The sequence below is a fragment of the Ictalurus punctatus genome, chromosome 25, assembly GCF_001660625.3.
Source record: "Ictalurus punctatus breed USDA103 chromosome 25, Coco_2.0, whole genome shotgun sequence".
NCBI classification, from domain to species: domain Eukaryota; kingdom Metazoa; phylum Chordata; class Actinopteri; order Siluriformes; family Ictaluridae; genus Ictalurus; species Ictalurus punctatus.
The window spans coordinates 7250133-7267643 of NC_030440.2; the positions used below are offsets into that span (position 1 = coordinate 7250133).

Sequence of the window (17511 nt, forward strand, 5' to 3'; positions counted from 1 at the left end):
GACGCACACTTGAATCCATGTGTTCTGTTTGGGTGAATATTTAAATAAATAAATAAATAAACTTATAAGGTAACTATACTAAAATTCAGCTCTATGTGCTTGGGTCATTTTCTAAACACAAACACAAAGAAATGTACTTCTGGTGCATCTATACCCCACTTCACACATACAGTATACAGCACTGGTTATGTTTGGCACACAATGAAACTTTACAAAAAGTGGTGTAGTGGAATAAAACAGTGTTAAATTGCTTTTAACACAAACAAAACAAGCGGGTGTATACACTCTATTATGTTACATCATGTCTTATTTACACTCACACCTAATTCACCACAGACACACACCTGCTGGTAGGAAGCTGGTAGTATCATTTCAGTGGCTGTGTCTCAATCAGCTGCCTAGAAGACATTAAAGTACAGTGAAATTATCTTTATTCGCTTATCCCAGCTTGTTACGAAGTTGGGGTCAGAGCAGCCATGATACGGCACCCCTGGAGCAGAGAGGGTTAAGGGCCTTGCTCAAGGGCCCAACAGTGACAGCTGGGGCTTGAACCCCTGACGAACTTTCTGATCAGAATCTGTGTGCGTAGCACATCCGGAGTGTATTCATGATTACCACTTATACTGATCAGTGAGTAAATGTATCAACGGCCAAGCAGTAGGTACTGAACTGAATGCAGTTTCCAAAATGCACCAAATATATATATATATATATATATATATATATATATATATATATATATATATATATATATATATATATATATAATTGATCTGATCTTCAACTGTGCAAATATTTATTTGCTGATTAAATTCTGATTTGAGTTTTTTAATTGAAACGTTTAAACATGTTGGTCATTCACACTTTCACGATTTACATTACCCACAATGCTGTTCTACTACCTGCTGGTAATGGTGCAGTGAAAACTAAAAATGTACATTTCCTGAAGAAAATGTGAGTGGTGCTTGCCGTGGCAAAACTCGGGCAGGGCGCCAATAGACTATTTTTCATCTCTACCTAAGGAGACCGATGCAGCAGCGCTTTAGTTCTTTAGTCTGTCCAGCTCTCTAACACTCCCATCTGTACACTCAGCTCAAACAGGTCAGGTTCCAAAGCTTTCACTTTCATGCTAATAAAGCCATCAACTCACTCGAGCGTGTCATCTCATTGATCTGAGCCGAGTGTCTTCCGTAACTCAGCACAACTGCGTTGTTTAGTTGTATTGCATTCTTGAACTTTAAGTCCAACGCTGCTGTCTACACTATTCCTACTTTTGATTTCTCATGGGAAATGGTGCGTGAGAAAAGCACTTGCCCTTGTGTTTTCAGAGCCAACAGCAGAACCTGACCCTTATTGCTTTATGTTTGAGATTGTTGAATGTTTTAAAAAATCCTATTACGAGCCATTTTAACTGTGCTAGCAATGTCCCGTTGTGATGTCAGTGTGGCACCTCTGAACAAATCAGCACCAGACTCTCTGAACACATCACAAATATTTAATTATAAACATATTTAATGTGTTTCGGGGACGACTTATCCTTTAATAGCTTATAGGCAACATTCAACTGGATCCAAGCACTGAAACATAAATACAAATGACAGAATATAGGCCACATCAGAGGGCTCAAGCACCATATGATGGGCAGTGTTAGAGTAGTTGAAAAGAGTGTCTCGGCTTCCCTCTAGTGGCTGGATGCAGTATCTTTAAATACTGGGGTTTCGGAGCCTGGGGGCGTGGCTGGCGAGTTGATTGACAGTGTGCACTTTCCATCACTGCATACACCATGGCACAGACCGCTCCTCCACTACTTTGCAGCTTTAAACGATTTTGACTTTGAGAATTCATGTACTGAAATCATGCCTTGTTCTGAAGTAAAATGTTCTGCATCACTCTGTGATGGACCCAGTTTTCCTGGAATAGGCTCTACATCACCTGTGACTCTGACCAATATAAAGTTACTAACATTCTGAACATTTTAGTGTTTTCCCTGGTCTAACACACCTATTTCAGATAATCGGCTATTTAACAGCCCTTCCCCAGCTGAAGTGGTGTGTTCAGAGATCAGGCAAAACACTATCATGTTTAAGACAGGGGGTATTCCAGGACTAGGTTTGGAGACCTGTCCCTTAGAATATACCAGGAGTGTCCAATTTTATCCGCAAAGGGCCAGTGTGGGTGCAGGTTTTCATTCCAATCAAGTAGGAGCCAGGCTATCATGGGCACAGACTCACCCAAATTGGACAGTTGAAAACTTGAAAAAGACCAGGTGACTTTTTTTTCTAATCTTCAGCTGCCCAATTTTGATGACCCTGTACCCATGATAGCCTCAGATTCCTGTTCTTGGCTGACAGGAGTGGAACCCAACATGGATTAATAAAATGTAGCAAATACACCTCACGGTTTGATGTTTTGTTCATAATGAGATGCTTTTCTGCTCGCCACAGGTGTAAAGAGTGGTTATATGAGTTACTATATCCTTCCTGGCAGCTCGAACCAATCTGGTCATTTTCCTCTGAATTCTCTCATCAACAAGGTGTTTCCATCCACAAAACTGTCTGTCACTCAATGTTTGTTTTTTTTCCGCACCATTCAGTGTAAACTCTAGAAACTGCTGTGTGTGAAAGTCTGAGATCAGGAGTTTCGGAAATATTCAAACCAACCCATCTGGTACCATCAACCATGCCACGATCAAAGTCCCTTATCCATCCACATGAATGGCTGATTAGATAACTGCATGAATGTGCAGGTATACAGGTGTTCCTAATAAAGTGGACAGCGAGTGTATGTAGTACCAGGAAGACACTGTCTTTATTACTAAGTATTGAACATCAGTTCCTTGTTGAAGGTCAGGTTTGTGAGGATAGTAATAGGTAGTTATATGGCTTAATGAATTTGTAGGCTAGCCTGTGTAATGGCAGGCTTTACAAGCTCACTACAGCCCACATATACAGTTTTGTGAAAAAGTATTTCTTCTGTTTTTGTGTAGAGCTCATAGATCGAGATGGACACGTACAAATTCCTGGGTGTTCACCTCAACAATAAACTGGACTGGTCCATAAACACAGATGTCCTGTATAAAAAAGAGCCAAGGTCGTCTCCACCTGCTGAGGAGACTGAGGTCTTTTGGTGTGTGCAGGACCCTGCTAAAATCGTTCTATGATACTGTGGTAGCATCTGATATCTTCTATGCAGTAGTCTCCTATGGCAAGGCCCCCCAAATGGCGTTAAAATTTGACCGAGGCCCCCCTTTTACAAGATGTCTTTAAAACACATTAAAAATACAGACTTCTGAATATATCCCCTTTTTTATTTTTTATTAATAATCACATTTTTACATTACATTAGGAATTGATTGTGTGTGTGTGTGTGTGTGTGTGTGTGTGTGTGTGTGGTTGTCTGAGAGTGAGAAAGAGAAAACACATTTATTTATTTTTCACACCAAATTGTTGAGGACCCCCGGGCGCCCCCTGGAGGCCCCCAAGGGGGCTACAGCCCCCACTTTGAAAACCACTGTCCTAGGGAGTCGGGAGCACAGAGAGGGACAGGAAACGTCTTAACAAACTGGTTAAGAAGGCTAGCTCTGTCCTGGTCTGCCCTCTGAAAGCAGAGAGGTGGTGAGAGAGAGGAGGATGATTCTTCTCACCCCCTGTATGAGACACTGGGGTCCCTGAACAGCTCCTTCAGCAGCAGACTGCAGCACCCTCAGTGTAAGGAGCGCTACTGCAGGTCCTTCATCCCAACAGCAGTTAGACTCTTTAATACAAAAAACAACATAATGTAGCACTGCTATCTGTTTTCCCATCATCAGCCAACATGCTCACAATAATTCTGCAATATGAATATATATTCATTTATGATTTGTTGCTCACCCTCTATTGTGAACTGTGTAATACTCCATTTATCAATTGCATGTATATAAACAAAGAGTTATTCATTTGTCCATCCATCCATCCATCCATCTTCAACCGCTTACTCCTTTTCAGGGTCACGGGGAACCTGGAGCCTATCCCAGGGAGCTTCGGGCACAAGGCGGGGTACACCCTGGACAGGGTGCCAGTGTTACTCATTTGTATATATTAATATTTGTATTCATCTGTATATACACTGAGGTGTATATAAAGATAAAACAAAGGCAACCTGAATAAACACACAATATAGTTTAAATGATAATGTTATTTATTGAGGCAAAAAGTTATCCAATACCAACTGGGCCTGTGTGAAAATGTATTTGCCCCATAGTTACGAACTCCCCAAATCTATAAAACTGCATTCATAATGAGGTTCAGATGGACTAGACGCAACCAGGCCTGATTACTGCAAACCCTACAAACCTATTACAAAGACTTCGGGACTCAAAAGGACCACAGTGAGAGCCATTATCTCCAAATGGAAAAACTCGGCACATTAGTGAACCTTCCCAGAAGTGGCTGACGTTCTAAAATCCACCTCTGAATGACCCAAAAAGCTAAATTAAAAATTTTGGAGTGGCCTACTCAAAATCCTGATTTGAACCAATCGAGATGCTGTGGCAGGACCTTAAACAGGCAGGTCATGCTCAAAAACCCTCCAATGTGGCTGAACTAAAGCAGTTCTGCAAAGAAGAGTGGGCCACATGCTGTGAAAGACTCCTCTCCAATTATCGGAAGCGTGTGGTTGCAGGTTATTGTTGCTGAAGGTGGCACAACCAGATTTTAAGTTGAAGAGGGCAATTAGTTTTTCACATTGGTGATAGGTGGATTTATTTTTGCTTCGATAAAAAAAAAAAGACTTTTGTGCGTGTTTACTTTGTCTTTGTTTTATTTCGTTTGCAGATCTAAAACTATTTACTATGAGATATACACAAAAAACAGAAGAATCAGGATGGGGGCAAATACTTCCCTCACAGCACTGTACATAAAATCAGTTGCACTCAAGTGTATTGGCAAACATGATCACTTAGCAGGTATAAACCATTTCAGGAAGTCGCATTCCAGGTTTTATGTCATGTCATGTTAATCAAACACGAACACTTATTAGGTATAGTCAAATGGCTTGTGCCTGTTAGTTTACCATTTCCAGACCCTAGTAACTGTAGCACATCAAACTGAGACGACCACACAGATTGTACAGGTATTCCAAACAGAGCATTTATTAATTTCACAAACAGATAAACATCCTGGCGTCAGTGAAGCTCTTCTCGGGGAGATTTACACAGTGGGAGCAGGGGATGATCACATGGTCTGGTGGTCCAGTCAATGCGAGTGGTCAGACTCTAAAGGAGTCAAAGAAAGGTTTCCATTAAAGACAAACAAACAACTTGATCAAGGAATTAAGACAAATTACAGCACGCTGAATCGGCAGAATTTACAGTCCCCTCTGAAAGTATCGGAACGGCAAGGCTTATCCTTTTGTTTTTGCTATACGCTGAAGACTTGGGTTTGAAATCAAAAGATGAATACGAGAGGATAGATCAGAATTTCAGCTTTCATTTCCTGATATTTAAATCTACAATGTGTTAAACAACTTACAACAGTGTTAATTAAACCACAGCTTTAAAATGGCTTGCTTTTCTCCCATAGACAGCTTTCTGGTTTTCATGTTGGTTTATCCTTTTAGAACAACAAACGCAGTCTTCACATGCAAAACCCAGGGCTCAAACCAAGAGTAGACATTCAGAGCTATTAACTGTTTAAACAATCAGTCTAACAGAGCATACCTGGCTAAGAAGAGACACCGGTCAGTCACATGTTCTAATATTTCTGATCACTCGTAAAATGAGTGGGTTTAAATGATAAACAACTTCGAGCATGGAAGTCGAATACATAACGGATATGAATATCAGGAAATGAAAGCTGAAATTCTCATCGATCATCTTGATCTCAAACCCAAACAGAAGAATTGCCATGACAATACTTTCAGAAGGAACTGTATAGATCTGTATATGATCTATAAATGTTGAAATGTGAATAAATATTCCAGTGGGATTCAGTAGTGAGTCAGACAAAAAATTTTCCATTGCTCAAAACTGGCCAATTAAACTGATAAAACACACACATGCCAAGTCAGTATAAGAATTTAATACCAATATTTTTTTTGTTAACATATTGGTTTGATCAGTAATTATGAGATTTCCTGTCAGGCTTTGGAATAACATTTGGCCTCATTTTTGTAATGTGAATATGTACTAACGTGATCTAATATCAGTGTAGTAAAGGACAGTTCGGTAAAGGATAGCGGTCATAATGTAATCGGTATCTAAATAGAGTTTGATGATAATATAATAACTCCCACAAAAAAAAAGAAGGGATACAAAAAAGATTTCAAAGCTGAGTAACATTAAAAACTATCCAATGTGGCCTGAACAACCCATCACTATTATCTAAGCATGGGCTTAGAACTAATCTGCAGTAAAACAGAACAAAAAGGAAAATGAACGTGACGTCATCTAAATCAAATATTAGAATGATAAACAATAAGGCTTCTTTCCAGATGAATGAAACTTTTAATATAAAAGTAACAGCATGTCGATGCACACTATATACAGATGGTAAAATGATCTGTATACATGTATATACAGATACTATCTGTTAGAGGTTTAACGCAAAGCCACGATCTGTATCTGGTTTGATGCTCAAAATATCTGTATTCGGGTTTAAAGCCAAAGTGGGCGTGGCCTAAACCAGAAAGTCAGCATGGTCTGTGAACTCTGGCTCGGACAGTTCCTCAACATCAGCTACATCACTCGAGTTAACTGCTCTCAACTAGAGACGTGTGCGAGACTGGGTTTTTTTTTCCTTTTCTTTTAACCCTGCATGCACAGTCATCATGTGTGCTTGTACTTTTCTCTTACTGAGGATGAATAAATGAAGAATTTTTTTCTGGTTAGCCTACTGAGGTGTATTGTGTAATTATTTTGGTCAGGCCAAAAGAGCGGTTTGGCTGAGAGATAGTCAATCAGCTAAGACACTTTCCCTCTGTAGTTTTGCACAGGAGATACATGAATAATGTAGTGAAATAAAAGAAGCTTATATCTACTAGAGTTGTCAAAAGTACCAGTACTTCGGTACCAAGCCTGTACTAAAAAGAAAAAAAGTTCACGGTACCAGATTACCGGCTGACCCGGTACTGACGCGCTGCCTGACAGGGGGTCAGTCGCGAACTTTTCATGGGTGCACCGCGCAACAAGAAGACACTGGAGCCAAAGCAGCAGCAGCTCTGCCGGTCGCCATGGTTGCATCCAAAACCGCATACTTACCTACTACATAGCAGGTGAAATACGTGTATTTCTCTCAGACACTCGTTCTTCCGCTTTCGGTGCTATTACCGCTAAGTGTGTAAAAGCCACGCCCCTAAAATTGATGTGCGGATTGATTAACCGTGCTTTCAGGAAGAGCGGCTGCTTAACCGCAGTATTTATTCAAGCAGGTGAGTTTAAAATGATGGTAGCAGCTGCATTATGAACGTTCCAGTGTATTATTACAAGAAAACATCCTCGTTTGTGCTTACTTAATGGTTCGCGCGTTTAACGCTAATATGGTCAGGAGTCCTTAACAACTTTTATTGGGGTAAAATAAATGGGAGGACATGATGGGGTTTACTAATTGTACACACCAGAGGCTTTTTGATGACCGATATATCTGAAATTTATGCATTAGAAAATAACAGATGTGTGGAACTGTTTATAATGTCTTTAATATCACTCAGTCAGAAATTTTTTTTACTCTTGGCTGGATAACTCTAGTAGCTTTAATAAAGACAAACTTGAAGTATACAGAATGGCATTTTTAAAAATACATTTGATATTTATTTAACTTTATTAATAAAATAGTGTGTTCGTCAATTCGCATGTTTTTATGTTTTGCTTTGGTACCGAGTACCGTGGAATTTTACTGGTATTGGTACCCGACTATTGAAATTTTAGTACCGTGACAACTAGAGATGCACCGACGTATCGGCCGATAAAGGCTAATTTCCTCGGCCGATAGTTTAAAAACATCTGATGATCAGGGCCGATTATATCCTGTCAATCAAAAGAGGGCGGGGAAAACACATTGATTTTGTGCTGTGTGTAAAGATGATGTCTCTCTCTTGTGTGGAATGATGACAAAACTGCAGTTTGTACGCTCTAATCTCTGTACTGCTAAAAATTTTACACCGGACGTGAGCAGCAGTGAAAGGGGAGTTTCGGCGTCGAGTCTAAACCTACTCGAATTGGCGAAATCGCAATTGCATGAAATTGTTTCACACGGTCTTTCGCAGTGATGTCTGTTGGTAAATGAGACGTTTTAGCTGTACTCATGTTCAACACACGTGAATGGAAGAGGGCTTTGGCTGAATGCGCGTTGTGATGACGTCACATGACATGTCTTGGCCCAAATCTGCGGTAGTTTTGAAAAACTGCAAGCTCGAATATCGCAGTGTTTGCTCGATTTTGCGTTCATTTCTGCATTTGCAAAATCCGGGAGGAACTGAATACGCAACTGATTTGAATGACTGAATATTGATTTTTATATTTAATGTTGATTGTTGACGGACTACGATGAAAGTTATCAGTGAGCCAAATGACGTGTTCTGAAACCACTTTTACTTTACATGACACATACGACCCGTGTGAATCTCATTTTAGGACAAACCGTGTCGTTAATACTCTCATTTTACAAGGTGATCTTATTTCAAATACAAGATATTTATACTCATAAGGAACACTATGACTCTTCCAAAAACTACAGAACCGTTTCACTTTATCCAGACCACTAACTGTAATGTATCTTACATGACAACATTATGAACAACTATAGTCATCTCTCAGAAAAATTTAAGAACCTTGACGACACTGAATGTTATGTTCAAAATAAATACGTTGCCTATATATGGATAATTTAGAAAATATTTAATAAAGGAGAAATACTTACTAGACTTCACTGCTTTCTTTCCTGAAGGAAAAAGACAAACACACAATCATTACAAGCCAAAAAACAAAAAGTTCACTGCATAACGCTGAGAGAACGCAAGCTCTAAAGGTACCTTTTATCTACAGTACATGCAGAGAGCCTACCTCCATAGGAGAGTTTGTAGTAAAGATAAGTCATGATTCCCAGGCCAACCCAGACCTCCTGGTACGCCTTGCTGTAGTACGGGCCGACTCTAGACCACCATGTTCTAAACACAGCTCCAGCCATCTGGTGATCAGGAGAGAAACACACACAACATGAATGGAAAAAAAGTCTACAGCACTTTGAGGCACTAGGAGAGAGTGTTGTTTTATTTATTTATTTTTTAAATGCAGCCATGTGGTGTCACTGGATTATCACTAAAGGTTAAATGGGTGGAGTCGAATAAGATTTGAGTACTCTTTTAAAAAATTATTTATTTATTGAGCCTGCACACGTTTCCAACCCATGTGCACAAAACTCTGTTTCCAAAACCTATGGTGGTTCAACTGAAGTTACCATTAACAAGGACCGTCATGACATCACTGTTACTCGCACCTTACATTCAGCTGCTTGAAATGAATTGAAGTTACAACTCATGCAGCTTCTCCTCATACAGATTGATGAGGATGTGAAAGGGTGTTGGGGATATAATGAGGGGCGCGATGATGAGTGGGGGCGCGATGATGGGTGGCGTTGGGGGTGTGTCTATAAAATGACTGACAAGAGGTCAATCCAAAGACCAACAAACTTTTTTTGATGTTGAAACTGGTTTTCTTCAGCTATGTAATATATTTGTTATAAGAGAATGGCGTCAACTTTTTAAAAATCGTTTCTACATAATTTTCCACAATATTTGTTCTATTGGCAAATGAAAAATAATGACTATAGCACCTTTAAGCACATGAAAGACATGCATTTAGAGTTTTTTGCCCATCCGTAATGAGCTCGCGTGCTACAATTGGTTACCAGTCCCATCTGTCAGGGTGACATTTCTATTAACCAATCACAATTTAGGACACGGGACGGTTCTGGCCAATCATAGCACAGAAGGTGGAATCTGACGGAATACGGTTGGGGGTAAAAATAAGCAACAGTCTGCAAATTATCTAAAATTAACGACTGTACTCGAATGAATTGCTAGTTTAATCTGTCTAAAATTACATTTTCTTAACCTCAGATTTCAAAAACCTAACTAACATTCACGCACAGGGTTCATTAGCGTTAATGTCACTCGGCTAAGGCCTGGGCTTAACAAGAAACATATTGCTTATTCCAAACACGAGAATTTCACTACTATCTTCTGTTTAAGACTTATTTTACCATCTTATAAACCTGTTCTGAGACAAACAGCTCGTCACTCACCTCTAAACTGTAAGTATTGCGGATCACCCGGAGAAGGTCACTGTCCAACTGAATGCTAGCTCGCGACAGGAGACTCACAGATGAGCGGAAATGCAAATTTGGCTTCCGGTCGATTATAACAGCATCACGTTAAAATAAAAGTCTTCATTCGTACGACTACATAGTTCATAAAGTCACTTTCGGCGTTATTTCCCCTCATATTTTTCCAGTCCCATATACCAGGGGTTCCCAAACTTTTATAGGGCAAGGCCCCCCAAATGGCATATACATTTGACCGAGGCCCCCCTTTTACAAGATGTCTTTAAAACACATTAAAAATACAGACTTCTGAATATATACCCCCCCCCCCCTTTTTTATTAATAATTACTTAACATCTTTACATTGCATTACATGAGGAATTGATTTTGTGTGTGTGTGGTTGTCTGAGAGTCAGAAACTGAAAACATGTTAGTGGGAGGGATGGGCACACCAAATTATTGAGGCGCCCCCTGGCGGCCCCCACTTTGAAAACCACTGCCATATACAGTTAAGATATTTATTATTTACATATTAAAACATTTGAGCAATGTGCCAGGGGAATACATTTTATTTATGTCTTTTGACAAATGTAGTCGTATTGCCTCTGAGTCACAAGATGGCAATGTTTACTGAAGGTAGACCTTAAGAGGAAACATTTATGACAAAATTAAGTGAGTAATTTTGACATTTTATTTTATTGCTAGTGATTAAGTCAAACATATATTTTACATACAAGATATTACAAAAGTTAGAAATGATAAAACGCATAGCAACATTTGGCTGTAGGCTACACTGACAATATTAGGTCTGTGATCCATTTATAAGCAAAGAGGGACAGTTATATAAAGGAAACCTTGAAGGAAGGGGGGGAAACAACAAAAAACTATTTGGCTTTAGCTGGTATTTCATGAACATATTTCACTATCCTTTTACACATAGAAGGGAAAACACCACATTAGTTAACTGATGCGCACACACATATACACACACACACACACACATACACGGGTGTAGTCTGTGTGATCAGTGCATACAGAGATCTACTGAACCATACAGAGAGCTGTGCTCTTCTCTTCCCCCAGGCTTTGTAATCCAAAAATATAACTGAGATAAAGGGCCGATTAGGCTGTGTAAGTCGGTTGGTGGCTGTGTGCAGCTTACTGAGCTCATATGGCTCATGATGTTGAAAGTATTTTGTATAAATTTGGTGGACGAAGCTCTTACTGACTAGTAAACAGACATGACTGACACAATATATTTGGGAATTCCCATTTAGTTTATCAGTGGAAATTGAATAAATTAAAACCAACTGACCGAGAAACTTTATAGACTCATTTTGTGCTCACAGTATCGCATATAAAAGCCTTGCCTTAGTCAAGAGCCAGCTAAGTCCAAGCACTTTCCTTGACCCATGAAACTCAGTCTCTAATATTCTAACTACTCAAACCCAGATCACACTATTGCTGTCCTGTTTGTGTCCAGGGGAAAGTTTTTGCCTATGGGAAGGACACTGTGGTCACTAGGGTCTCTGAACTATTTATGGCACTGTAGGCCTCAGGCTAGTCATAGGGAAAGGAGCGGAAGTAGGGAAGACAGTCCCTTTGGACAGTATAGGAACAAGCACTATGTAAATGCCTGTCCACGTAGCTGGATATGGTTGGGATCTCCTCTCGATGCTTTTCTTGCCCTTCTAGAGAAGATGACATTGTAGTCTTTCGGTCACGGGTGTCGATGTCTGCAGGAGAAGGCGAAACAGGAAGTGGGGCTGGAGGGAAAGACCTCCTGTAGCCCACCTCTTCCCTCAGCACCTGTTTGAAGATGCACACGAGCTCCCAGGGAGCGACATAATTGTGAGCCAAAATCTCACGGAACCTTAAAAGAGGTAATAAACACACACACACACACACACACACACACACACACACACACACACACACACACACACACACACACACTTTGGTTATTAATGATCAGTAGCTACTACATGTACAAACACCTACACGTACACATACCTGAAGAGTACAGTGGCTATATGTGAGGGTGGAATTCGGGCACAGAGCCGTTCTAGCAGTCTGCATTCGGACGCTGGTATCAGGGCAAGCAAGCCGTTCTGGGTGAGAGGCCGGCGATATCCTAGAGCACCATGTGAGCAATGTTGGCGCTCTTCCTCCAGAGCCAGACACTCTCTTTGCTCGAATTGCCATTGAAGCTCCTGGAGTAACACCCGGTTGGGGCCCATGGAGGTCGCACAGTTTGGACCCTGCTCACCTTCCTGATGGGAGGAATTCATCCAGGCCAGGAATGGCATTGCAAGACTATGGTAGGGAAGCAGAGATAGGGAGATGATTTCAGAGAGGTACAGGTGTATTTCCATCAGGTTGAATATTCCAGACTTATTAAGTTTTTTTGTTTTTTTTTTAATTAGTTTGATTAACAAATGAAAAAAAACCCCCAAAAAGCACACTATATCATGATTGGATCCTAGATACATTATATTATATACTGTATTCTGGCTTTCTAATAAAGCAAATCTCAGTTTCTTAATAGACTCATAGTCACTGCTCGTTAATGTTTCTCTCTCAATTCCTTCCCATTCAGTTATATTTGTTTATACATCCTCAGGATAGGCTTCAGATGGAATGGATCTCAAATGGAGAAAATAACTTCAGGTCTTTCACGTCACCTTACATAACTCTTGAGTAGTGCAGAAACTACTCAAAGCACCTGTGGTGATTCTCTTTCCAGAAGAAGAAGAGGCTGTTTACTGTTTAGCTAAAGTGCAGGTATGGAAGGCAACGCACAGTAAGAAAGATGGTGATAGCACCATATTACCAAAAGTCTCATCTACACTGAAAAGTAGTCAAGACCTAGTGTCACATAAATTAAAATGGAAGGCACCAATTTCTCGATCTAGGCATAAAATGTGGAAAGGGTGATTATTAAGCGAGGAGTTCGGCAGCAAACTGCAGACAAAGCAAGGAGAACTGTAAATGGAATAAAACCGGTAGAAGATGAGGTTAAAGAAAAAGGAAAACAACTTAAAGGTCACATAAACAGAAAACAAAGGAGAGATTAAAAGAAAAAGAAAAAGAATGATGAATGAGGATATAAGAGAGTGTATCAAAGGGCATGATATCAGAACAGGATTGACACACACTATTGTGGGGACAACATAGCATCCAGTAAATCTTAAGAAATACTAAGAAATAATCAAATCTCCTCACCTTGGATTGAAAGGACGATACCCATGATGCCGTGACTCCATATGGTAAACCTTGAAATGATGAAAAGATTAAGATAGGATAAGACACTAAACGAATGACAGACAGACAGAGTGTTAGAGATAGCAGTGTTGATGCCAGTGTTCGGTAAAGTTAAGAGAGAGGGAGAGTGACTGCTTCCCCTGCCTACAGCAAACTGCCTTCTGTCTCTCTGCTCTGATAACCAGCCTCCGCTCGCTGACCCTGTTTCCATTCAATCCAACCACACACACACACACACACACACACACACACACACACACACACAGACGTGCTGGCATACACATGCACTCTTTGCACATCCTTCAGATCAAGTTGTTAAGGTCGTGAGACAGTAATATGTTCAGTAAGTTCATAGAAGCTTCTCACATCATGATATAAAGTAGTATGTAAAGAAACCCTATTGTGTGTTAGCCTGCAAGATTAATAGATTAGATCTGCTCAATTTATTTCCACCCATGAACCCATTAAATGAAGTTTCACAGACCCCCATATGATCAGAGCATTTTTGAGTATTGTCCAATTATTCCAATATTAAACACATTACGCACATATAGACCATCATCTTTATTCATGGAACGAAACAATATGGGTGGTGGGGGGGGGGGGGGGTCGCCTCCGCTGTTGGGGGCTCGAATCCCATCTCCGCCCTGTGTGCACAGAGCCTGCACGTTCTCCCTGTGCTTTGAGGGTTTCCTCCGGGTACTCCGGTTTCCTCCTCCAGTCCAAGGACATGCGTTGTAGACTGATCGGCATTTCAGAATTGTCTGTACTGTTTAAATGTGTGTGTGAATGTGTGTGATTGTGCCCTGCAATGGGTTGGCAACCCATCCCAGGTGTCCCCCGCCTTGTGCCCTGAGTTCCCTGGGTTAGGCTCCAGGCTCCCTGCGACACAGTGTAGGAACAGAGTTATGGAAAATGGATGGGTGGATGGACAGTGCGGTATAATGCATTACAACCCCAACATTGATTATTTTCCTATAACAGCAAACCCTGTCATACTTTATTTAATTCTTCTTATATCATAGAAATGTGCCAAAACTAACAATCTTTTATTTATTAAAATGACAAGTTGTACTTTTTTGTCTGTATATAGTTACATTTAATGTTGTGGAACGTACGCGAAACAAGTTTGTCCCTATTATCATATATGTCATTGCAGCTATAAGTAGTTTTCTCATCACTAGCCTCTCTCTCTCTCTCTCTCTCTCTGTCTCTCTCTCTCTGTCTCTCTCTCTCTGTCTCTCTGTCTGTCTCTCTCTCTCTCTCTCTCTCTCTCTCTCTCTCTCTCTCTCTCTGTCTTTTCTCTCTCTTGAAGTTAATACAACAAAAAATGCAGCTTGTTGTCCTCTGTCCCAATGACTGTCAGAAAGCTAAAAGTTACAGCTTTACCTCTGGTACCTATCCACCATAGAAGTCCCTGTGTAAGTGATGATAAGGGCATTAATATAAAGCTTGCAGGAACTAATGTCTGACCCGTGCTGTTATAGAAAATGAATCAACACCCGACTAATCAGAATTGAGCATTCAATAACGCTGTAGTATAAATATCTACAGGTATAATGGCTAATATCTGTAGTAGTTGATACTTATTGTCTTCGCACCATTTAGAAGAGAATAATAATCATCGCAAAACATCGCAACTTTGCGACAGCTTCACGATCCAGCCATGAGAATGATTTCAATACATTATTTTGTATTCTCGTGTTAATGTATGGAGAGTCCTATGTATGGAGACTTTTGGGACACCTTATATGGTGTGGAGTTCTTTACACCAGTTACAGCACAACAATTAAAGAGGCTACGTTATACCCACATTTGAAGACAACTGTAAAACGGTTCATTGCTCAAAATCAAAGGAAGGCAAGTATTCAGGGTCAGAAATGCCCCTCACATAGAGCAGTTGGTTGCCATATGGAGGCCTTTGGGTAGCCTTCTGGCCTGTTTGTCCTCTGAGACTCATAATCAGTGAAGTGCAGCTGGTACTGGTTCTGTTAGAGACTGGGTCAGGCTTCACACTCTGTCTTCTCCATATGAACAAAATAGGTCCATGTGTGCACATGTACTAATGGACTACTATCAGCATAACTAGCTCATTTTAGATAAATGAACTATGGAAAACAATGCCAAATAAGCCAGGCTTTAATCCATCCATCCATTTTCTGTACCGTGTATCCTTTAGGTTTGCGGGAACCCCGGAGCCTATCCCAGGGAGAATGGGGCACAAGGCAGGTACACCCTGGACACAATCACACACCCATTCATACACTACAGACACTTTGGACATGCTAATCAGCCTATCATGCATGTCTTTGGACTGGAGTACCCGGAGGAAACCCCTGCATCACGGGGAGAACATACAAACTCCACACACACACAGGGCAACAGTAGGAATCGAACCCCCGACCCTGGAGGCGTGAGGCGAACATGCTAACCGCTAAGCCACCGCGCACCCACCAGGCTCTAATAGGAATTATTTTAAAAACATAATCTACATAATCTGTGTATGTATGTTTGTATATTTTTTGTCCCAGTCAGGCATTCCTCACAGTTCACAAGTGAGTCTTTTTAGTGTATAACCAACACGATACCGACTCCGCCATGAAAATCGATCCGTTACGATCTCACTAATGCAGTGGCATCAGAGAGGATCTGTCTGTGCACTTTGCATAAGGATGGATTAACCTTTCAGTCCATTATTATATTGCATTTTGTTAAACATTTCATAATTGTGATTAATGGAGCGCGGCATGGATAGTACATGAAATAAATCGGAGTGAGACAAGTCTTCAAGCTTGAACGGATAATAGATTGAAGTTGTTTTTTCCACAGAATGTCTCTCCCGTATTCAAATACTTCTTTTACATTTACAGGTTCTGACAGTGCCATCTCTAGGAAGAGCGAATTAGGAATTCAGAGCGACTGACATGCCAGCCGTGCTCCTTCAGGGCTGCAGTGTTCTGCTGGTATTTATTAGACTTTCTCAGACTCCTCTCTCTTTATTTCACCGAAGGTGACGATATTTGTGTATGCCTCTGTATGAGTCATCATTCCCTTTCGAGTGATAGGGGGATATTCTGGCATGGCTCTGTTGCTGGGTGTCATATTGTTGAGCACAGAGCGTTGTACATCATCAAGCCTAAATATCACACTGACCTTCCCTTCACACTCAGCATAGCCTGAGCTGAAATGGCGTGACAGGGTGGCAGGGGATGATGCATCATTATTTGGTTTACAGCGCTGTACGTACGATCACACTGTACAAACTATTCAGTGTGTAATAATGCAAGATTAATGGTTACGAATCGTTTAGGGGAACTGCTTGAATTAATATGTATGACTTTACTTTTAAACATTTGAGTATAGTTGGCAATGCTAGTCATGATATTGGCCTTTCAAAGCTGTATGCATTTCTTGCAAGGGGAATATTTTGTCATGTGGACCTGGCATCTCTGTACCTGTAACAAGTTTATGAACTGAAGAGGTAGAAGTGTTTCTCTACACCTGTCTGACTCATCAGGGATGAAACGGAGACAAACATACTAATGCGTGACTGGCTCAATTATATCTAACGTGTTTAAAAACCATAACTGGTGTTACCCAGTGTCTAATATGTGTTGACTAACAAACTATTAACAGACTACTAAATGAAAAGCATTCAAATCCATCCATCCATTTTCCATACTGCTTATCCTATACAGGGTTGTAGGGGAGCCTGGAGCCTATCCCAGGGAACTTGGGACACACGATGGATGCAGGGTTCCAACACGCACATATAGCAGGACAACCGCATACACTACGGATAATTTGGAAATGCCTACATGTCTTTGGACTGGGGGAGGAAAGCAGAGTACTCAGAGGAAACCCCCGAAGCACAGGGAGAACATGCAAGCACACAGGGCAGATGTCATTTCCAGTAAGCCTACATGACCCCCTCATCCAAATCCTGTTACTGAAA

At 40.7% G+C, this 17511-nt stretch overlaps 2 protein-coding genes across 2 annotated transcripts; both read right to left on the bottom strand.

Annotated features, from left to right (window-relative positions):
• Positions 1-5101: 5101 nt before the first annotated feature.
• atp5mj (ATP synthase membrane subunit j) lies at positions 5102-10417 on the bottom strand. Its single transcript, XM_017455939.3, has 4 exons — positions 10275-10417; positions 9035-9158; positions 8892-8912; positions 5102-5251 (listed from the first exon to the last, which is right to left on the bottom strand). Exons 2-4 carry the CDS (start codon positions 9156-9158, stop codon positions 5232-5234), a joined length of 165 nt encoding a protein of 54 aa, XP_017311428.1. The 5' UTR covers positions 10275-10417; the 3' UTR covers positions 5102-5231.
• Positions 10418-11009: 592 nt separating this feature from the next.
• On the bottom strand, positions 11010-13741 carry rd3l (RD3 like). Its single transcript, XM_017455938.3, has 3 exons — positions 13518-13741; positions 12306-12608; positions 11010-12165 (listed from the first exon to the last, which is right to left on the bottom strand). Exons 1-3 carry the CDS (start codon positions 13556-13558, stop codon positions 11853-11855), a joined length of 657 nt encoding a protein of 218 aa, XP_017311427.2. The 5' UTR covers positions 13559-13741; the 3' UTR covers positions 11010-11852.
• Between the last annotated feature and the right edge of the window lie 3770 nt (positions 13742-17511).